The sequence below is a fragment of the Microtus pennsylvanicus genome, chromosome 4, assembly GCF_037038515.1.
Source record: "Microtus pennsylvanicus isolate mMicPen1 chromosome 4, mMicPen1.hap1, whole genome shotgun sequence".
In the NCBI taxonomy this organism is placed as follows: domain Eukaryota; kingdom Metazoa; phylum Chordata; class Mammalia; order Rodentia; family Cricetidae; genus Microtus; species Microtus pennsylvanicus.
In genome coordinates, this window is record NC_134582.1 from 114,070,748 (window position 1) to 114,093,817 (window position 23,070).

The 23,070-nt window shown below is 45.2% G+C and overlaps 1 protein-coding gene across 1 annotated transcript in view; it reads left to right on the forward strand.

The window, feature by feature from the left end:
- The window catches only part of Actn2 (actinin alpha 2), a 71,052-nt gene that overhangs the window by 19,988 nt on the left and 27,994 nt on the right, over positions 1-23,070 (forward strand). Inside the window, exons 2-8 of the mRNA XM_075970219.1 lie at positions 5,883-5,997; positions 7,199-7,318; positions 8,108-8,194; positions 10,754-10,841; positions 12,700-12,778; positions 15,978-16,059; positions 21,277-21,362. Coding sequence (XP_075826334.1) covers positions 5,883-5,997; positions 7,199-7,318; positions 8,108-8,194; positions 10,754-10,841; positions 12,700-12,778; positions 15,978-16,059; positions 21,277-21,362 — 657 coding nt within the window. The remainder of the gene's footprint in view (positions 1-5,882; positions 5,998-7,198; positions 7,319-8,107; positions 8,195-10,753; positions 10,842-12,699; positions 12,779-15,977; positions 16,060-21,276; positions 21,363-23,070) is intronic.

The window sequence follows — 23,070 nt, forward strand, 5'->3', positions numbered from 1 at the left end:
AGTTCTGAGCCATGCTTCCACGCTGGATTCAGCTCCCTGCCCATCTTCCCCATTCCTTTTTGGGAAATTTTGGCTGTCCCACCTGAAGGTTCCAGGCCAGGGCGAGCGTAAGGGCAGGCTTAAAAAGACAGTGTGTGCTTCTCGACTCACCGAGGTAAGGTCATGGCAAGTAACTTCAGAATCATGGCATGCTTCCATGGCTCCCGACCGTGCCCGCATGGACCATGCTGTCTTATTGTTGGTGAATTCACAAGACCTCCCCGCTTCCCTTGACCTTCGCCTTTAGAAAAGCCCCAAGGAGTTTCCACGTTAGAGAATGTGTCTGGAATGTGTATTATGTGTAGTGGTTGTTGACAGAGAAGGCGAGCAAAGGAGTAGAGGAGCAATGTATTAGGATTTTGCCGAGATTTGCAGTGGAGAGCAGGCGGTGGTGGGGGTTGAATGAAAGAATGGAGCAGACTTAGAACCTTTTTACTGAGAGTAACCTAGCCAGGCCTGGTAACACAGACCTATAATCCCAGCCACTTAGAAGTCTGAGGCAGGAGAATCACAAATTCAAGACTTGCCTGAGCTGCAGCATGAGTCAAGGTCAGCTTGAGTAACTTAGTCCCTGTTTTTACTGAGGAGGTAGCTCAGCGGTAGAGCACCTGCCTAGCGTTTATGAAGTCCTACGTTCAGCCCCAAGTACCATAGCAAAGGTGGGGAGGAGGGAGAGAAAAAAAGAGGAGGAGGAGATGAAACAGATTCTTCTAAGTTTGTGATTAGTCTTTGTGTCCCCATCTGTGTTTCCAGCAACATTCTCTTAAAGTACACATGTGGCCAAAGAGGAATAATAAAAATAATTACACAATAAAAGAAATCAAGCAAAAAAATTACATGGGGCTGGAGAGATGACTCAGTGGTTAAGAACACTGGCTGCTCTTTGAGAAGACCTATGTTCAGTTTACATGAGGACTCGCGTGTCAGCTCACAACTGACTGTCACTCCTGACACCTTCTGGCCTCTGTGGGCACAAGGCATGCACATAGAACACAGATATACCTGCAGGCAAAACATCCATATACATAAAACATTTTAAAAATGTAAATTATAGATGTAACAACTTATCCTTAAACATTCCTCATGAACGAATTTAATAAAGTATTTTATGAATGGATGAAATATGAATAGGTGTAGTTGGCTAAAAACTGAAGCCAAGAACCAAGCAGAGCAGCTGAACAGCACATGTTCCCGTCCTCAGTTCATCGAGGACCTAAGTTGTGCACACCATTAAACACACATGTTGTTCTGTGTTATTATCTCACTGTGGGAACAGCAGTGGATTTAAGTTGTTTGTGAAAGATGGAAGGTTTTTCCTGCTCTTAAGTGAACCATTCTCTCTCACATATGCTCCCAGAAAAATGCTTCCACTAATACTTGGCTGCCGTGTTTCAAGGTCTGGGGAGCAATCCCCCACCCCCACTCCCAGCCTCTGGATCGTCTTCAGGACTGTGGCACAAGCAGAGACTTTGGATGGTTTGAGTGTCCTGCAATCTTAGCAGGACCAGAATCTTGGCCCCACTCTGTTGCTTCCTGGGCTTGGAGAGCTCCTATCAGAGTCCAGGGATGAGTACCACTAGAAGGGGAAGCCATTGTGCCTGTAGACTGCCCACAAAGCACCTTGGGAGTTGCGATTCTCTGTGTTCTGGAAAGGGATTCTGTATTTACTCCACTTGTCTAAGGATCACACATAGCATCTCTTCTCTCTTGCTGTGACTAAGTACCTGGAATGGTGCCACTCCCAGACGGGGTGCATCCTTCTTCCTCCCTCATGCCCAGCAGTGTCTCCTAGGTGATCCCAAATTCAGTCAAGTTGGCGGTGAATTTAATCCTCACCCACAGCGGCAGTGTCTGTCACCACACTTCTTTTATCTCAGGGACTTCAAACTTAGTTTATTTGGAGCACTAGATTCATTTGTATTTCTTTTGGGGAGTAGATGGCTTGGGGTTTCCCATCATGAATCTCTCTGTGGAACTGTGAATTCTCTTTTTTGTTTTAATATTTTTATTATCTTTATTTGTGTGTGTGTATTTGTATACATTGCCACTGTGTGTGTGTGTGTGTGTAAGTTGGAGGGCAATTTTTAAGAGTCCCTTTTCTCCTTCCACCATATGGGTTTGTCAGGCTTGGCAGCAGCTACCTCCATACCCTGAACCCCCTCGCCAACCCTCCCTCTGACATGACTTTATGGCTGCCTTACTCCCTTTTGTGATACTGGTCCTTGGTACGTAGCCCAGACTGACCTTGAACTCATGATCCTCCTGCCTCAGCCTTACAAGTGACTGGCATTAAATTCACACGCCACTATACTTAGCTGTGTACCTATTTCTAGATATCTAGAACACTTGGATTTATCACTAGGTAAGAGGAGTGGGACTAGTGCAATGGTAGAGGGTTTGAGTTGGGGGGAAGATGGCGGAGGATCTCAGATTGGCCAGGCAGCTTCTGGGGTGAACTGTGGGGCAGACTTTTATATTCTTCCTCTATAGCCTATCTTCAGTGAGAACAGAGTGCAGGTTTTCGTTTAAGATGGGGCATCTAGTCCCGAGGTTCTTCCTATGGTAATGTAGTCCTACCACTGTGGCTGTTTGAGTTTTCCAAGGTTCAATTCCCATGGACCTTAAATATATATGTTGCTGTATATTTATATATTACTAAGCAAGAGTTTTGTTGCTGTCTTGTGTATCCTAAGGGTCCCAGTACTTCTCTCAGAAGCCCCTGAGATAGCAAAGGTGTAGGAACAGTGTTCCTAGGCTGTGACAATTAAAACTGTAAAAAGTTAAACATTCAGAAAAGCCTTCTAACTCCATTTCAGTAGGCCCTGTCCTCTTTGCCAGCAATTATCATGGAGCCATCTGAGCCCCCTTTCCATGGTGCTCAGCCACCCGCTTTGTGGGTACTTTGGAGAACTCAATTAAAGATAGGCTGTTTCTTGGGGATGCACCCCGCTGAACACATTGGACGTTCAGATTTCACTCCTTCTCTGGATTTGCACAGCCTTGTGACGTGTATGACAGAAAGCCTCCACTGTAGTTACGCCCAAGAAAAGACGTTGTCAGAGTGATTTTTCACAGCGTTCCACGAGGTATTTGAAGCCTGTGCTGATGTCATGAGCAGCTTCTGATACCCTGACTGCGGAAGGATGCAAATGCTGTGACATCAGCTACCACAGCTTGTCCTTTTGTCCTAAAGTGGCGCCCAAGTAAAAGCAACTCTACAAATGTTTGCATTTGTTGCAGTTTCCTCTCTGTCAGTTTTAGGTGATCCGGTGTTCTGTGTCTTTCCCACACGATCACATAGACATGTTATTAATCTTGGTGTCAGTTAAACAAATAAGAGCACCTTTTAGGCAGTTCTGTTGTGTAATGTTGGTTCTTAAAAATTCTTTAAATGTTTTAAATGTGTGTGTGTGCGTGTGTGTGTGTGTAAAGACTTCTTTCAGAAGTTGATTCTCTCCTTCCACCATGTGATCCCAGAAATCTAATTTAAGACATTGGGTTTGGTGACACACTCCTTTACCTGCTGAGCCATATTGCTGGCCCTGTTTTTTTTTTTTTAATAGAGTCTCATGTAGCCCAGGTTGACCTCAAACTCTGTATATAGCCCAGTCTGATCTCACACTCTGTATGTAGCCGAGAATAACCTTATTCTTCTGCTTCTACCTTGCAGGTGCTATGATTAAACCCTGTTTTTATTTAGTACTAGAGACCAGACCCAGGGCTAATGCATGCCGTGCAAGTATTCTACCAATTGAGGAACCCACAGCCCCGAAGTACATAGAATTAATATGGATTACACTTAAGCAGCATTCTTGTAGCTATCTTGCCTTCAGATAGCAAGCCTTACTATCTAGAGTGCTGCCGGGAATTCTCTGTGGCCGACCACCTCTTACTGAGCACTTGAACGGTGACTCTAAGCTTAGAAGCTACATAAATTTCTGTAGCCACTTGGTAGAAGAAACTGCCACATTGTTAGGTTCTGGGTCTGTCGGGGCTTCCATGTGCAAGCCTATAAGTGTGTTTAGGGAAGTAGTTAATCATTTAGACTCTCGAGGCAAATTTGCTTTCTGTAAATTTGAGAAAATGCTTACACATTTTGCCATTGAATTTATATCAGCTTTACGTAGTTCTTGAAACAAATGACTGATAAATACAAAAGTCCCTTTATTACTTGGGAGAATTGTTTTTTGTGGGCACTGTGGTTTTTTCCTGGGCTTGCTTGGAAGCAGCCTGTGTGGGAGAGGTTGACTTTTCTTATCATGAGTACAAACCCCTTTATGTGTCCCCTGCGCACCCCTCCCCCACTTCTTGTGCGAGGCACTTTGTCCCTGGGCCCAGCAGCTGTTGTGAGGAGAGTACAGTTCGCATTCTTAGCCAGCAGCTGCCCAAAGAGACTGATCTGGTTTTGGCAGGAAATAGCACACAAGTGAAAGCCAAGTTAAAAGAAGCTTGAAAAATAGTTGTGGCGCAGGGCCGCACTAATGCACAGTCCGTTTTCCTCCGCAAATTGTACCAGTAACTTCTTCAGATGACAGGACCTAGCGGCATTCGGGGTGGGGCTGTGCTTAGTCAAGTTTAAAATCCAGAGTCTAGGCGCTAGGGACATGCATGACCTAGGGGTTAAGACTGTGTAGTGCTCTTCCAGAGGACCCAAGTTCGGTTCCCGGTGCCCTCATCAGGCGTCTCTCACCCAGCTGTAGCTAACGCAGGCTCCAGGCGATCCGGCTCATCTCTGGGCTCATGGGTTCTCTCTCTCTCTCTCTCTCTCTCTCTCTCTCTCTCTCTCTCTCTCTTTCTCTCTGTCGCACACACACACAAAATTAAAAACCTTTAAAAGATACAGAACCTAGCTAGCACAAGGCATAGAATAGGCTCCTAGGAGGGTATTACTATTTTTATTTTTTAAATAATATACTACAAATTTGTTTTAATTGGTTAAGCTAAGAACTTAAAATTATTGTTCTTTCAAGATAAACCGATAATTAGTGGTTATGGGTCCCCCCTCCTCTACGCTACGCAAAGTCAGCCACCTCTACAGAAAGCAGTTTCAACATTCCTTCTGCAGTATTTATGTATCTGTTCAGCAGGGAAGCTTACTTTCGCTGAATTCAAGGACTAAAAGCATGTTCTTATGTAGTCTCTTTCCTTCAGAGTAAGAGTTCTTCAGAAGACGCAGCCATTGTCAGTTAGAGCCACTTTCCACCGAAGGTAAACGCTCCTCAAGAGGAGGGAGAGAGGCTCGGCAGGTAGAGGCACTTGTTGCCAAGCCGAGGCCACCTGGTGGCAGGAGAGGAGGGACCTACAGGCTGTCCTCTGATGTCCGCATGTGCCTCCTCCGACTCATGTACCTCTCTCCCCCACAGAATAAATAAACAGATAAGTAAATAAGTGTAAAAAATTCCTCAAGTTGTAGTTGCAAACAAATGGATTTTGTCCCCACGGAGATTTTACCAAGTGCTCACCTTTGTGTCTCCGTCGAACTCTGCTTCCCATAGAAGGCCCAGGTAGCCCCAGTGTGTGACAGACCCTTTCAGTGGTTCTCAGCCTTCCTAATGCTGAGACTGTTAATACAGTTTCTCATGTTGTGGTGACCTCCAATCATAAAATGGTTTCATTGCTACTTCATGTCTGTAATTTTGCTACTGTTATGAATCATAATGAAAATATCTGATCTGATATGCAGGGTATCTGATATGTGACCCCTATAAAAGAGTCACTTGACCCCAAAGGAGTCACGACCCACAGGTTGAGAAGCACTGCTTTCGAAGGTGCCAGATGTGTCCATGAAGAAGAGGTCTGTTAACTGCCTGGCCTGTGCTCATCCAGTCTGATTTTCCTTGCAGACCTTCACTGCCTGGTGCAACTCGCACCTACGGAAAGCTGGCACCCAGATCGAGAATATCGAGGAGGATTTCAGGAATGGCCTCAAGCTCATGCTGCTTCTGGAAGTCATCTCAGGTGGGTGTGCAGGCTCAGACTGTGTCTGACCTGTGACCTGCAGGACAGTATCTGTAAAAATGAACATATTCTTTGAACTTGGTTGGCTATAACATGGCAAAAAGCTGGGTGCAGTTAATCCTAGCAATGGGGAGGCAGAGGTGGATGGATTTCTGTGAGTTGCAGGCCAGCCTAGTCTACACAGTAAGTTTCAGGAAATCCGGGGTTACACGGTAAGACCCTATCTTAAAGAACAAGGCCAAAGTCAAGAAAAATTTTTTCAAAGAATTATCACCTGGGTTGGGTATTTTTTTTTTGTTTCATTTGTTTGTTTGATTTTGTTGTTGTTTTGTTCCCCCAATGAAGAATGGATTCTGTATAGATTGGACTTTCAAATGTTTAGGGCTAGATATAACAGTGCATCCCTTTAATTCTAGTCCAGATTAAAAGGATCACCATAAATTTGAAGCCAGCCTAGGCTACATAGAGAGTTGCAGGCCAGCCCAGGGTACATGATGAGATCCAGTTTAAAAAAGCAAAAGAAAACAAAACCAAAAAATCCCTGGTAAAACAAAACAGTGTGCTGTACATCTCAAAACAAGAGAGAAAAAAGGAACACTTCCGTGCTGCCTGCCATGATACCTGCTTCACCTTTAGTCCACGTAGTGCGGGTTACAGAAAGACATGAGAGCTCAGGTCCATGTGTTTCACATGAGTGAACATGTGCGAAGATTGCCCTGGACTTGTCATCATGTATACACTGGGCAGGGTAGGTGGGTGGCCCTCGAGATGTGACTAAGAAGCAGAATGGCTAGCCCATTCTAGTCCAGGTAACCTCGTAACCAGATGTCTAGGAAGCCCTGGCAGCCACTTCTGTGGCTTGAATTAGGCTACCCAACTTCTTCTAGCAGCTAGCCAGAAACTCTGAGTGCTTCAAGGCCACCAACTGGCTTCTCTTTTTCTGAATGTGAAAGCTGACTTAAGGCCAGACCTGATGTACTGATATGCCTATGTCTGCAAAGGGTGCAGTAGCCTTGATCCTAGAGTTCTCTTGGTCACATTGGCCTTGCATGTATTCCTTCTTTGTCATTTAGGGAAACCAGGAACATGCCAGAAGCAATGGGGTGATCATTTCCTCTTAAGAGGAGCCTAGACTCTAGTATTTAGCTCCTTGATTCAGAGCCCAGGCAGTACTCTGCATGATTCTCTTTTCTTCCTTCAGGGGAAAGGCTGCCTAAACCTGACCGGGGCAAAATGCGGTTCCACAAGATTGCAAATGTCAACAAGGCTTTGGATTACATAGCCAGCAAGGGGGTGAAGCTGGTGTCTATTGGGGCTGAAGGTAGGTGAGAGGTGACCTCATAGGGAGGCTGTGGCCTGTGCCTTCGGTTTTCTCTTCCCTCCCACCATGTTCCACGCCTGCCTGTGTCATGCCCCCTGGGCACTGCCTGTAGACTTGAGAACCAGGAGTGGGTACCAGGTTCTAGACTAACTGGTAAATACCAACATCAAGTATCACACCTTGTCTTCTTCAGACTGGAATGAGAAAGAAGATTCATGTCTGAAGAATTCTAGGTTAGAAACTGGTCACTAGGACCAGGTGTGGTGTTGAGACATTCCTGTCATCCCAGAACCCAAGAGGCTAAGGTCCATTCTAAGTTTGAGCCTAGTCTGGCTATGGAGGGACTTCAAGGCCAGCCCTGGCTGCATAGTAAGACCCTGTCTCAAAAGAAAACAAAATTGAATAAAATACCTAATTTCTAGGAAGGGAGCAGCCTCCCCATTGTTTGTGGAAGACTGGGCACCAGGGGAAGCCAGGAGCTGAACCAACTGCATGTCACCATGTAACTGCCATTTAGGGAGATGGCAGGAGGGGCCAGGGCAGAGATTGGGTAGAATGCCTTCTCTCTGACCGGGTCCTAGAACTCCTAGGTGCTCTGCAGTAACAAAGCATGTACAAGACTGGTGCTGCTTATTAACTCAGAATTTATCTAAACTTAGAGCCACTTGCTTATAAATGCCATAGAAGCAGACACTTGTTTAAACAGACGGGTCCTCTCATGTGTGTCCTTGCCAACAAGTTGTGTACTGATTGTGTCATCTGCCCATTAACTTGTTTCTCTCACCACAGAAATAGTCGATGGCAATGTGAAAATGACCCTGGGTATGATCTGGACCATCATCCTCCGCTTTGCCATTCAGGACATCTCAGTGGAAGGTAAAAGTCTCAAATGGTGATCCAGTTGTTTGGTCTGGAAGCTGTGCTTGCGAATTAAAATTTGAGTAGGATATTGCGACATTGAACAGTCAAGAAAAGCATCTAAATTGAGTCTTCAAAGATTTCATATTTCTGTGGGGAAAGACCCTGATGGTGCTGTTCTATTCTTGGGGTGGAATCACTTTGCAAAAGATGAGCACATGTTCAGAGCAGACGTTATTTTTAACATGGGTCGCTCTGCTGCATGTTGCACTAGGAAGTTAACAAATTACTAACGAAATAGGCAGGGAGTTTTCCTTTCTTCTTTTTTTCTCTGTCCTTTTCTCTCTCAACCTTTCCTCCCTTACTCCCTCTCTATTCCTTCTCTCTGTCTCTCTTCACTAGGGATTGACTTGCCCATGCTAAGCCTATGTTTTGCCACAGAGCCATCCTCACAGCCTCCTAGGGCAAAGTTCTTCAGGCTTACAACTGGAAAATAATAATAATAATAATAATGTTGGGCATTGCCAAGCAATGTCTTTAATCCCAGCACTTGGGAGGCAGAAGCAAGCAGATCTTTGCGAGTTCAAGGCCAGCCTGGTCTATGGAGTGAGTTTCAGGACAGCCAAGGCTACACAGAGAAACCTTGTCTTGAAAAGCAAACAAAGAAAGTTGGGTATAGTGGCTGTCACTTATAAACCCAGCACTGAGGAAGGCAAGACAGGAAGATCTCAAGTTTGAAAACACCTTAGGCTTCGTAGTGGTTTTCATAGTGCCAGGCAGTCAGGGCTACATAATGAGACCCTGTCTCACCCACGAAACATTCTCTTCATTCTCCCCAAATAAAGAAGAAAAAGAAAAAAACAGGAGATGCTCCTAGCTCAGCTAATACGATAGTGTAAATTGGTCTTCAAAATAGTATCTACTCCATAAAGTGACTGTAACTGCTTAAATATTTAAACTTAGTGTATAAAAACTGACACGGTTATGACAAATTACTGTTTTTTTAATAAAGTGGGAAGCTTTAGGAAGTATCTTGTTATTTCATTAGCATAAAGAAATGCATTTTTATAGAACCACATTGTGCAGGAGTGTTCAAATGCAGACTGTGCGTTCTTCAAACTGGCTGTCACTTCTGAGCCTGAACTGCGGTTTGAATGTCACTATATCCAGTTTAGATGATGTAAATGGATTTGGGGTTCTAACAAGGAAATCACAAGTAAATTAGAGGCTCTCTAAGGGCACATACTACAGGCTTCTTGTCACCTGGGGCAAAAAAAAAAAAAAAAAAAAAAACAAAACCAAAAAACAGGCAAGTGGATTTTTTTTAAAGATTTATTTTAGTTTCAATTATGTATATGTATGGGGGAGTGGTGTGTGTGTGTGTGCACGTGCGCAGGTGTCCGTGGAGGCCAGAAAGCAGGTCAGATTTCCCAGAGCTGGCATTAGAAGTAGTTATGAGCTGTTCCACATGGGTGCTGGGAACTGAACTCAGGTCTGCTGGGAGAGCAATGTGAGCTCTTGACTACTGAACCTTCTCTCCAGCCCCACTGGGTGGTTTTAATGATGGCTGGCTGGTGAGTCACTAAAAGCACCAGAAAGACCAGCATCAGAGCCTCTTCCAGCCTGGGAAGAACACTCCACCGCTCGCCACTGAGGCTTCGTTAGCTCTTAGTTAGCAAGTTGAAGCAGGCTGGGTATTGGCAGTCCATCTTGCCCTTAAACCTATTCTGCTGTTACACATGCTGTGCTTTTGGAGTTAAGTAGGCAGCTCTGATTTTCAGAATGTCAAGCTGACATTTGTCAACAGCTCTGAATTCAGATTTAATTGCAAGAGGTGCTGAAGAGATGAGCTAGCAGTCCTGACCTGAAAACCCAAGTTTTGCTTCCTGGAACCCACAAGGTAGGAAAGAGCACCAGCTCCTGACACATGTACAACATGGCACACACACAAGTGCATACACACACACAATTTATTTTTTTTAAAAAAAAATTAGAGAAATAAACATTTAAGGAAAATATTTAGTTACAGTGATCTCATTAGGCTAAAAAGCACAGTAATAAATTTTGATAAAGTGAAAAAAAAAAGAGCAGTGATAATGACCCGCAGAGCCAGGGAAGGAGGGAGGTAGCAAGCAATCAGACTGTGCACGCTGATCCGTGAGAGTGCTCTGTTTAGCGTGGGGTTGGCCTCGAACTCCTCATGACATCTCCAGGGTATGCAATTAAGGGGGTCCAGCAAATCCTTCTCCAGTTTACAGGGGTGAAGTGATTCTCTGACAGGTTGTTTAGGTTTCTCTTTGTATTTTTGTTGTGTTTCGGTTTTGGTTGCAGGATGTTGCACTCGGTGCCATGGAAACACCAAGCACGTGGTCATTCTACTCCTGAGCTACCTCTTGTAGCCTTGGTTGCAATTTTGTAATTAGTAATACATCAAATTTAAAATTTAAATTTTTCAGGTATAGCTATGAGAATGACATTGTCTGAGTTTCTCCCAAATGATTTTTTTTTTGTATGCCCAAAATAAAATAGCCGTTCTCTGAATGTTTTTCCAAACACCTTTTCTTGATGCCTTTACAGAAACATCTGCCAAAGAAGGTCTGCTCCTGTGGTGTCAGAGGAAGACGGCCCCGTACAGAAATGTGAACATCCAGAACTTCCACACCAGGTAAGTGCCAGGGCTGCCAAGGCCCTAACTGTCTCCCAGAGCCCTGGAAGGCGAGGAGAACCACGTGGCTTGTACTAGTATCTCTCCTGTCCAGTGACTAGTTTCCACAGGAGAAGCGAAGCTATGTTGTCTCCCAGAGGAGACGGTTTGTGAGGGTTTGCAAACAAGGGGACACATTTGTAAGTGGACTCTATGCTGCACCAAGGCCTTCCTAGTCTGATCTGGGGGCTCCTTGTGGAAGGAGTGGTGGACTTATCTGTGTCATTGGGAGCCCAAAAAACCCCACAACCACTCCAGACACTCCTCCACCTTGGCCTCTCCTGCTTAGTCCATCAGCTTTAATAGTCAAAATTGAAGACAAACAGGAGAGTGACATTTTAAAAATGACAGAGAACAGGACAAATGCAACATAGGATTGGCGTGAGAGTGCCATGTGGCGCTGGCTGCAGGCTTAGCTCCCAGACGGTTTTCTATACTATCACATGTGAGCACAGGCTTGGTCATATTCTCATCCTTTGGATGGTGAGTTCCCCATGGGTCTATGGATGGCAAGAAAAAGTCCATTACAACAGTAACCAATTGGGAGGTACTTTGGCTAGAAAATTATTAGATCGATGGCTGTTGGAGAGGGAGGGTCAATTTTCCTGAAGGGTGTGACCCTTGATTGGTCTCCCATACTCTGGATGGTTCATGAGGATTTGGACAGCACAAATTGGACTTGATGGATTATTTCTATTTAAAAGGAAGAGAGAAAAGAAGGAAAAAGGGAGAAGATTGGGAGGATGGGGGTAGATCTGAGAGGGATTGGGGAAGAGTAAGGAATGAATGTCTTTAAAATGTATGCTTATCTGAAACTCAAAGAAATGTTTTTTAAAAATGTGTTTTAAAATATGCTAGACTATTTCCAGGATGATAGCACAAAGCTAGGCCATGCAAGCAGAGGAGAAAGGAAGCCCTCCCTGTCCCTAAGAAGCCAGAGGAGACTGAAATGGCCAGCTAGGGTGAAAGTCAGGCTCCCGTGTTTTGTCTATACTTACCGCTCTCCTCTTCTCACACTGAGCCAAATGGACCTAAGCCCTTCCAAGTGATGTTCCATCAGGTTCTTCTTCCACGTCTACTCTTTGAGGGGTACCTCCCATGCCCTACTCTCACTGGTTCCACTGTCAACAGTACACTTAGAGCTGAGCACCCAGGGGCCATTAATAGTGGTGTTTTTGCCCCTGATGACATCCAAGTTTGCCCTGTGACCTCACCTATAAGCTTTAGCCTTTAAAAAAAATAAAAGTAAGCTCAGAAGGGTACCACCCATCTGTAATCCCAGCACTAAGGAGGCTGAGGGTAGAAGGTTGAGAGCTTGAGGCCAGTCTGAGCCACACTGAAAGACCCTGTCTCAAAATAAGTAGGTAACTCAATAAAAGCAAACCTCTTAGAGAAGACAGAGTAGCTGGGAACTGGTGTTGGCTTTGAAAATAACATAAGAACTTTCAGAGGGTGAATCTCCCGCCTGCGGTCAGTGATCTTTGGGGAAAGGGGTTGCTGGGCATTCAGGTAAGGACCAGAATGGAGACTGGGTAAAACGTGAGTAGGAAACTCCAGGATTAGAAGGCAGGGACAGTGAAGGACTTGTCTTATCTCCCATTGCTATCTGGACAGGGGCAGGGTCCCTGGAAGACTGGGCCTGCTAAAAAAGGAAGGGAGAGGGGAAGGGAAGTGTATGGGGAAGTGCAAGGCCCGACCATCTAGGGGCCATTGGTGTCACTCACTGGCCCATGACATCAGATGGGAACAGCTGGTGTCTCACGCAGGGGAACTGCGGGTCTCTCCATTAACCCACGTTCTTCTCTTCTGTGCTGTGAAGCTGGAAAGATGGCCTCGGACTCTGTGCCCTCATCCACAGACACCGGCCCGACCTCATTGACTACTCAAAGCTTAACAAGGTCATTCATTTGGGGTGGCTTGCAGTGTCCCCCCACCCATCACGCTCAGCATGTCACCCTGAGAATGAGCACATCAGCACTGACTAGCATGGATGCGGGCTGCCCAAAAGGCTTTCCATAGGTTCAAGCTTTTCCTAGCCTGGAGAATTAGAAAGGTTCAGTTGTTCTTCCCCCTTTTTAATGCGGCACCTGAAGATCGCATATGCTAGGGGAGTGCTTCCTATTGAGCCAATGTATTCCTTGCCCTTAAATTCCCGTTAGCGTTCTGGGGAGTTTTTATGTAGCTGTTGAGAACTGATTAATTGGTTTCTCACACAGGATCATCACAACGATGTCATTGTTGATGGTAGAAATGATATTAGTTTTACAATAGAAGCTTTGGAGATTTGGGGGTGGGGGCTAATCTTAGAGAGCAGTCCAATGCACTAGGTCTCAGATGAGGTTGGGGTTCGGTGGAGTAGGATACAGGGGCTCTTGTAGATGAGGCTGACTTTGAATTCCTGATTCTCCTGCCTCTACATCTAAAGCACTGTGATTGCAGGAGCACTCCTCTCAAAATTCCATTTTTAGAAGTAGTTCCAGAGTCAGGTGTGGTGCCCAGCACTTAAGAGGGTGAGGCAGGAGAGTGGTGAGTTAGAGGGCAGCCAGCCTGGACTATCCAAGAAGACTCACAGTCAGTTTAAAGTGTAGGTTGTGGAACAGAGAGAGATAAAGCCCTCCTTTGGAACTGCCATGCTTCGGAAATAATGACGCAAGAAGATTCAGGACTGAGACCATGGCAGTCTCGGACTGCCTGCCTTGGGTTGTAGCCACAGATTTCCTGCTGGTGTGCTGAGTTGGCTCTTCATGTGTGCTGTGTGTTTTGGGTTGGAAACTGGCTCTGTTGCATGCTGCCCTCACGTGTGTGGCATGTACAGTTGTGCCCTCTGGCTTCCCTCAATCCTGTTAATTATCACTTGCCCCCGCTCACCCCCACTCCCACCCCAGCCTGTCTCCATCAGTTCAGAGCATGTGAAGGTTGATTTGTTCCCCAAAGATGAGGATGGGGTACCACAGTAGAAAGCCGTGTTTCAGACTGGCCAAAGCACATAAGCACATGTGTGTTTCCCCCGTGAATATTTATTGCATTTGTAAAATGAAGAACTTGTTCTAAATAGATAATTCCCTGCCAATTTATAGTGATCAGTTTTTATTTTGAAAGTGAATAGACTTGTGGAATTGGTCATCTATAGTGGGTGGAAAATTAGCAATATATGACAGGTAGAGTTTTCCATTCTTTATATCAGATTCTATATAATGAATAAGTGTGTATGCATATATTCTCAATATATGTAAGCATGTGTGTAAAATCATGATACATATTCATTGAGTCTTCACACTGAAGTCAGTGCTTTACTTTTTGTTAGTTTGTTTGACACAGGGCATGGCTATGTAGACTAGACAACCCTTAGACTCATGACAATTCTCCTGTCTCAGCCTCTAGAGTGCTTGGATTATAATGAGTCATCATACCTGGCTTCAGGAATTAGCATTCCAGCTTTGTAGACCTAGAAAGTGGGAGAGCCAGGGCTTGCCCAGGGTCATGGCTTCCTACGCTAGGAAGCACTGAATTGTCACATTTCATCTCTTTAAATTTAAACCAGTGGTTGTCACCGAGTCTCACTTTGTTTTGGGTACTGGAATCTTCCCTACATGTCTTTGAAAACATTTTTTTTTCACTTAACTAGTAAGCTTCATAAACATAGCCATAAAACAGGCAAGTAATATTTGCTTAACAAGATTAATCAAATGAACGTATGCCTTATTAAAACAGTATTTAGTTAAAAATCATTTTTGCCTGATATAGTCAGATATCCTGAAGTAAAGGAGATGACACCGGTGTTCTCTGTGGGCATATCTAAAATGTGGTTTTGACGTCTGAGGCCTTCAGTGAGTCCCTTGTAGTGAAGGAACTGAGAGCTTTGCAGAGCAGTGCAGTTTCTGAGATGTTCAAATGGGCAGATGGCTCAGCAGGGAAACGTACTCCCTGGCCAAGCCTAACAACCCGAATTCAATCCCTAGACACATGGAGGGAGAGAACCAACTCCTGGAAGTTGTCCTCTGGCCTGCATACATGCTGTGTGATGCACGCAGGTGCACGCATGCAGGTGCATAATGCATGTGTGCGTGTGTATATACACACACAATAATAATTAATAAATTTAAAAAAATCTCAAATATTTACATGACACTGCACCAAAAGGTGACTGAAGTTGTCCCTGAACTAGCACTGCTGTTCATTTAGATTTTCCTCTCTTGCCTCCATCCATTTTAGACTTATCATAGTTCGTCTCTTTAAGAGATTAAAACAGCTTTTGTTAAATCTAGTTTTCCAGTATTTTGGTTACATATCTCTAGTTAACCTTACTATGCATGTTTAGCCAGTTTCATAGGGTGGAAAACATAATTTCCTGTAAAAAAAAAATGACCATGGCGAATTCACGTGAGATTTTTAATACTGTCATTTTCTCACCTTTAATATAATAGAGGCATCATTTCTGCTCTCTCCTTTAACATAATAGAAGCATCATTTCTGCGCTCACCTTTAACATAATAGAAGCATCATTTCTGCGCTCACCTTTAACATAATAGAAGCATCATTTCTGCTCCTCATAGCCGCCTTGTAACCGCGCTAGTGGGCCAAGTATTTCACCCAGTACCCCCAGCTCGCTTATATTCTGAACCAACATGTTAAGCTGAGTGTGGTGGCGCACACCTGTAAGCCTGTCACTTGGGGAGTAGAAGCAGGAGGATCAGTTCAAGGTAGGACTTTGTGAGATGTGTCAAACAAACATCACAGTATAATTGGGGTAAACATCTGGAAAATGGCTTTCGTGATTTAGAATGGTAGAGGATTTTTCCGTAGCCCTACCGCACACATATCAGGGTATCCTTTCTTACCGGTGACAAAGCAGTCTGACTGCTCACCTCCTAATCCAGCATTTGCCCTCTTAAACCTTTTGCTTACCTCATGTGAGGTGGAGCTGCATGGGTCCTGTGGTTTCTGTGACTTCTAATGTTTCTCTCCACGTCTCATAAGAAGGAACTTTGCGTGATTCTAGTTCCGTGTGAGCAGGAAGGTGTCCTTCCTGCAGTGAGGTGCATGTCTTGTCCATTGCTTTGGTATTTGAAAAACTTGATTGTCTTGTTTTCCACACAGGATGACCCCATAGGAAACATTAACCTGGCCATGGAAATAGCAGAGAAGCACTTGGATATCCCTAAAATGTTGGATGCTGAAGGTGAGATGAAAATTGGGCTTACCAAGTTACAGGGGGGAAAAAGCAAAACCTATAGATTGTAAAAGCTGTGGCTGTGGAGGGGAGCTTTGTAAAACTATAGCCACGTTACATCTGAAGTACTTAGGATTCCAACAAAGCTCTGCCCCTCAACCTGAGTATTAGAGTTCTGTGTCTATCTTGATCATTCATGATCTCACTAAAAAAATGGGCAAGCAGAACTGTAGGAATAGGATTTGACAGAAATTTCAGCTTTAGATAAGAAGTAGAATGTAAACCTAGCCTGGTGGTGCACACCTTTAATCTTGCATGCGGGAGGCAGAGGAAGTGGATCTCTGTGAATTCAAGGCCAGCCTGGTCTAGTGAGAGTTCCAGGAAGGCCAAGGTTACACAGAGAAGCCCTGTCTTGAAAACAAAAACAGAATGCTTTGGTATAGATTGAAATTTAGATAGGTGTCTATGTATAGATACAAATTATGTATACATATCCCAAGTGTGAATAAATATGTACATACTACATATTTGCACACATCATATAGACAGTAGTACAGTCCTGGAGATTGAGTCCAGGGCCCTGCACATCTATGCAAGCACTCTACCATTGAGCTGTGTCCCCAGCCCGCCTTTTACTTTATAGTTTGGAGTCAGGGTCTCAAGTCTCATTAGGTTACCCAGGCTGTCCTTGATCTCACCCCACAGTCCAGCCAGATCTAGAACTTTTGACCCTCCTGTCTCAGCCTCTTCAGCAACTGAGACTACAAGTCTGCACAGCAGGCTTTGTGGGCTTACTGCTTTTAAAAAGACTTTCTGTGTTTTGTTTTGTTTTGAGTAGCAGATGCCTTTCTCTTCCCTGTGTAGAGATAAATTTAGCAAATAAATCCCTTGTGAGATTTACCACTTAAGAGGAAAGAAAGTCTTTCCAGCTAAAAGCTGTGGAACAGAATTTAAAATACAGAACATCGGCCATCAGTGGACTAACCAACTTTCATGCTTTGTTTTGAATTTATCGAAAATGAAATTTAATGTTGACAGACCTGGGAGGGCTTTTGTATAGTTTGTGTTTTTGCCAGTTCCCCTTCTGGGGACTTGTTTCAAATACTTCTTGTGCCCCTTTGGAGTGGTGAATTCATGCAGGTTGTACCTGTGGCCCACTGTTTAAAGCACAGGCCTTTGGAGAGGGTGCATTCATTTCATTTATCCACGAGTAGTTAACCCTCAGCAGACATTTTTTGAACACTTACTGTGAGCCAATTCCTCTCTGCTGGGAACTGTGGGGATCTCAAGTTATGTAAGTTTCTGCCCTCTGGATTTGACTTTGTTTTTTACTTTGTTGTTGTTAGTACCATTATTCTCTAGTGGGAATATCAATTAATCATCAGTTCTCTTAGGGCTAAACAATCACAAGCTGGATGGCTGAAAGCACCATAGTCCCCTTTGCCCCACAGCTCTAAGTCTGGACTCAGGGTGTTGGTCCGGCCAGAGGCTGAGGGGAGAATCCTTTCCTGCCTTTTTGGGCTTAAAAGCCCCAAACATTCCTCACCCTGTGGCAGCCTTGATCTATGACAACCTCTTCTCGGAGTCTGTAAACTCCATCATGAGTTCTTCACTTCCTCCTCTCTGGGATGAGCCCTCTGCATAAGGTCCAGTCACAGCCACTGAGATGAGCGCCTTAGCTATTTAACTGTGGCAGCCATTTTCAGTTAGCGATGCTACCATTTGCTAACCCAAACCCTGTGTGGGTGCTAACATTCAGACTCCTTGGTGGTTCTCAGAACGAAGGCAGAAGGAAACCCTCCTTCCTGTGCTTTCTCCCCAGCTCTCTTGAGGGAGCACAGAAATGCCCCCTTCCAGCTGTTCTCTCCAGACTAAGTTCACGTTCATGTGGTCTCTCTCTGGACCTTTCCATGTGGTAACTAACACCAGAGCTGTTGAATTAATATCCAGGGTGGATTAATAGGTTCATCTCTCTGTTCATTAGTGCCTCTTGAACGCCTGTCCCAAGTGGAAGGCCAGGGTTGCTTTCAAACATGCATTCCTGACTGTCAGCAGGCTCACCATTACTGCCCTGGAGCTACTCACATTCTCCTTTTCTGGGTTTTCCCTTAGTCTCTGGGTCCTGGGCTGGGTGTGCAGTTAGCCTTCACTTTGTCCTTCTGGCTAAATGACACTTTAGCGCTTGCGTCATTTCCACCTCTCTTTCTCCCTCCTCCTCCTCCTCCTCCTCCTCCTCCTCCTCCTCCTCCTTCTCTTCTCTCCTCCTTTTCCTGGCTCCCTCCCTCCCTTACTTCCCATTCTCTGAGCAGATCTTTCTATACATTCTAAGTTGACCTTAAATCCACTATATAATCCAGGCTGGCCCAGAACCAGAGGCAGCACCCTGCCTCAGCCTCCTGAGCGCTGGAGTGTCAGGTTTCCATTGCTGTGAAGAGACACCATGACCATGGCAACTCTTGTGTAGGAAAATGTTTAATTGAGGAGGCGGCTTACAGTTTCAGAGTTTTGGTCCATTATCATCATTGGGAACATGGAAGCATGCAGTCATGCATGCTGCTGGCTACATCTTGATTGGAAGACAACAGGAAACAGGAAGTCTGCTGTCACACTGGGGGTCGCTTCAGCATAGAACTCAAAGCCCATCCCCCCCAGAAACATACTTTCTCCAACAAGGCCACACCTCCTAGTAGTCCACTCCCTTTGGGGGCCATTTTCTTTCAAACCACCATGTGGACTTGCAGGCACATGCTGTTCTTCCTGACTATTCCTTTTCTTTATCTTCGCCTTTAAAGATCCAGAATGTTTACACAAATGTATCAACCATAGTTGTAGAAGAGTCCCATGCAGGAATCTTGTAACTGTTAAGATTGCAAGGGCCTTGGGTGCAGTGCATGCTGGGATGTAACCCCTGCAGACCATCATGGATTACCTTAGGTGTTTTGTAGTCTCCTCCCAGCCGTGCTCTTACCACAGCGATCCAGGAGCCTTTCCTCCGTGCCTTTGCTGTGCCGACAGGCCCACATCGCCACCTGCTGTCAGTTTAGCGATGACACCTGGCGAATCCTTGCCTTTCTACCTACTATTGTCACCTCATCCTGTGATATTTGTGTTGCTCTCTGAATCAGGGTGTGGGCTCCATGAGGCTAACTGACCTCCTTAGCTGTGAGCTGCCCTTGCGATGGACACTGGAAGCATTCTTCTCATCCTATCACACTTTCAACAGTGGTAGAAATTGTATCTAATTTGAACCTGTTTGGAAGTGACCTCTGAGCTTACGTCTGTGGGCATGCTTCTTGTAGACTTGTAAAAGGGATCTCGTTGACCTCACACACACACACACACACACACACCCGTCACAGAAAACCCTGTAAATGTGCTAAAATTCTCAGAGCCTCATGTACTTTCCTGTAATTTAGACTTTTATAGACCAGCCATACGCTCCTCTCTGCAGTCCTTCTCTTTCCCTTGGCGGTTCTCGTGAGCGCTCTGAACCAGCCATATGCTCCTTTCTGCAATCCTTCTCTCTCCTGTGGCGGTTCTCTTGAGCGCTCTGAACCAGACGTACGCTCCTCTCTGCAATCCTTCTCTCTCCTGTGGCGGTTCTCATGAGCCCTCTGAACCAGACGTACGCTCCTCTCTGCAATCCTTCTCTCTCCTGTGGCGGTTCTCAAAACACTCAGAACAGAGACTTCAAGTGTGACTTCTTTAATGAGCCAGACTCAGATAGCAGCTGCGTGGTGGGCAGGCTCTCTTTGAGACCTCCCAGAGGAAGTGCTTATCAGAAGCCTTATCAGGAGCCTCCAAGCATTTAACTCTCTTTTATCCACAGAGATTTATTATTCGCTGGCAAGCCCTCCCCAGTGAGAGTCGCAGTAACTCTCACGCACGTCCTGTTACTACCATGCTCCTCTCTGGTGCGCGGAGGGAGGATGAGGAACACAAATCACCACTCGCCCTTCGCCTTCCGTGTCTCATCTTACTTTCTATCTTTCGCCCCTCCTTTCCTGCCGCCTCTCCTCACAGGGAGAATGGTTCTGAGGAAGCAGTCGTTGGTCTTCCATAGTCTGAATTTCCTTGAAACTTTCTGCTCGCATGCCGTTCATGTTGTTTCACAAAAGGTTGCACAGCTTGTAGGATCCTGCATTCTTTACACTCATAGCTTCAGCAAACCTAAGGCCAAAGTCCACTGTAAACAATGACAGAGTATCATTTTATCTCCCTTTGTCCATTGTCCATTGTCCCAACCAAATCCAGGTAAAAACTCACTCACCAGAAATGATACCATAGGAGGAAGGCATGTACAGCCCCCGGGTTCTGTTTCCCTTCTGATTGGTCTCGCAGCAGCCAATACAAGTGGCAGTGATAAGCACAACCAGGACTGCTGCTTTCTGTAGATGTTTTGTTGCTCTTGGTGGGAAGGTAAGTCTGTTGCAAAGGCATTAAAGATAACCCCAGGCAGACACACATAATGAACTTCCCTTCTCTCTCAGGGTGGTTTCCAGAGCAAAGAGCTCCCATGCACGTGAGGGTGGGCCTGGGAAGTAAGGGGACAGCCCTGCCACGTCTCTAGCATCTTTCAAAGTAACCTGTCTTCCTCAGAGCCAAGGTTGTGGGTGTCACAAACAGGACTATCAAACTAACAAAAACGGGGTAATGATCCTGATACATGCTGTATGAATCCCCCTGTCGACATGCTGTATACACTTTTAAAAGCCCATCAAAGGATGCAGGACAAAAGCCCTCAGTTAGACCATTAAAATACCCTATTCCTGGGACTGGCAAGATGGTTGAGCAGATAAAGACACTTACCAATGAGTCTGATGACCCGAGTTTGATCCCTGGGCTCCACCTGGTGGCAGGAGAGAAAAATGCTCTCAAGAGCTGTCCTCTGACCTCAATATGCATTCCATAGAATACGTGTGTGGGGCACACATTGCATAGAATATGTGTGTGGATATACGCACACACGCGCGCGCGCACACACACACAAACACCAAACACACACACATTCATATACTGAATAAATGAATAAAAAGTATAATCCCCAAATTCCTATTCCGGGGTCATTTCAATGCTGTCCAGCTGCCCTGAGGTTCCGGGTCGTGGGCCAATTAAATGCAAAGCAAAGTGGTCGGTGTAATCTAATTAGTTCCTCCCTCCGTTCACCGTGGTTTCTCCTCTTCGCCTGTGTGTGTCTGTGTCCCGTGTTATTTTTTCCCCCCTCAGACATTGTCAACACTCCCAAACCCGATGAAAGAGCCATCATGACTTACGTTTCCTGCTTCTACCATGCTTTCGCGGGAGCGGAGCAGGTACTCCTCCCTTGTGCACGCAGCAGGCTGTGCTGCTCTTCTGTGTGTGCGCGTGTGTTTCTGGGTGTGTGTCTGTGTGCTTCACATCTGACCTCGGAATCTCAGTGTTTCATAACGATCTAACACAGCAAGTTCCAAACTGCAAGTCATTTTTTTTTAACTTTAGACAATAACCAAAGTGCTTTTCTCTACTCTTTCCCCTTCTAAGATATTTCTTCTATTTTATTAGAAAATTGTTAGGAACATTTGCACATTCTGGGGAGGAGTGGCTTGAAGAGTGCCCTGCATGCATTGAGTGGCAAAGGGAAGGCAACTGGGAGACAGGAGTGCCTCTCCCCTGTTTGTTGTTCTCCTTGGCCTAGAAATGACCTCTGTTTAATGGTTTGCTCGTCATTCAAGACTAATCGTATTTTTAGTCAGAGGGACCAAAGGACTACAGCCTCAGAAGCAGTCACATACCTCAGGACAGTCTGAGGGACACTGGGAAAACAGATTCGCCTGTCCCCTTTACATGGGGAACCCCTTAAGGACTGGATGTACAAAATGTGCCTTGTTTCCGCCCTCTTTGTAAAGATCACTCCTGAGAGATGATAGTAATGGGAATCCATGTGGTCAGGGAGATCAGGGCTTTAGAAGCCACTCTTTGGGAAAAGCGTCCAGTTTGGGCCACATTGGATAAAGATGGATTGTGTTGGGCTGTACAAGGGTGTCCAACCTGTAGCCTGAAGGTTGCAAAAGCATGTGTTTATTTACTTCGCCTGACATTACCACATGATATTGTCACCTACAAAGTCCACATTCAAGAACCATGTAATCGAGTTACACGCATAAAAAACATTTTCAAGTAGGATTAATAAAATGGCTCAGTGGGAAAGGTAATTGCTGCCAAGCCTGACAACCCAGTTTCAATCTGGGACCCACATGGTAGAAAGAGAGAAGACACTACAAGTGTCTACTCTGATACCTACATATGGGCCTTGGTACACATGTATCTGTACTAACTTGTGCACAGTCTCTATATATGCGCGCGCACACACACACACACACACAAAATAAATAAAATGTAACAACAACAACAAATAAAGCCAGCTATGGGGTACACCCCTTTAATCTCATCACTTGGGAGGCAGAGGCAGGCAGAGTTCTGTAAGTTTGAGGCCACGTTACATGTGACACATGGGCCATGAGTTGGACACCCCTGCTTTAGGACAGGCACATACCTCTTCTTGATTTTTTTGGAGGAACGTATTATGAGAGATGTGACCCAAGTTCCCTTCAAGAAGATGACAGAAGATTATTTATTGCCTCGATGATTCCTCTTGTAGATTAAGTAATGGATGGAAGAACATCTTAAGACAAGCTTGTCTCTAGTATCCCATCTAGAAAGTTCTACATGGTCATGAGAAGAGCTGAGGTCCTCCCATGAATTCAAGGTCAATGACATGGTAACAGGACCCGATCACTTCAGCTCTGATTTCTGAAGGCCAGTGTCATTCCACCCTGTAGTAGTAGGGTCAGTATTCAGGAGTGTTTAGGCAGACAGTCAGGGATCTGAGATCTTGGTTTCCTTTGACCCACATATTTCTGTTACTAACTTGCTCGATGTTTTATAAAGCTTGTGCTTTAGACTAATGATATCTCCCCGTTATTCCCTACAGTATATTCAGCCTGCCGTGTAAGTCTGTGTGAAAACTAAAAAAGGTGTGAA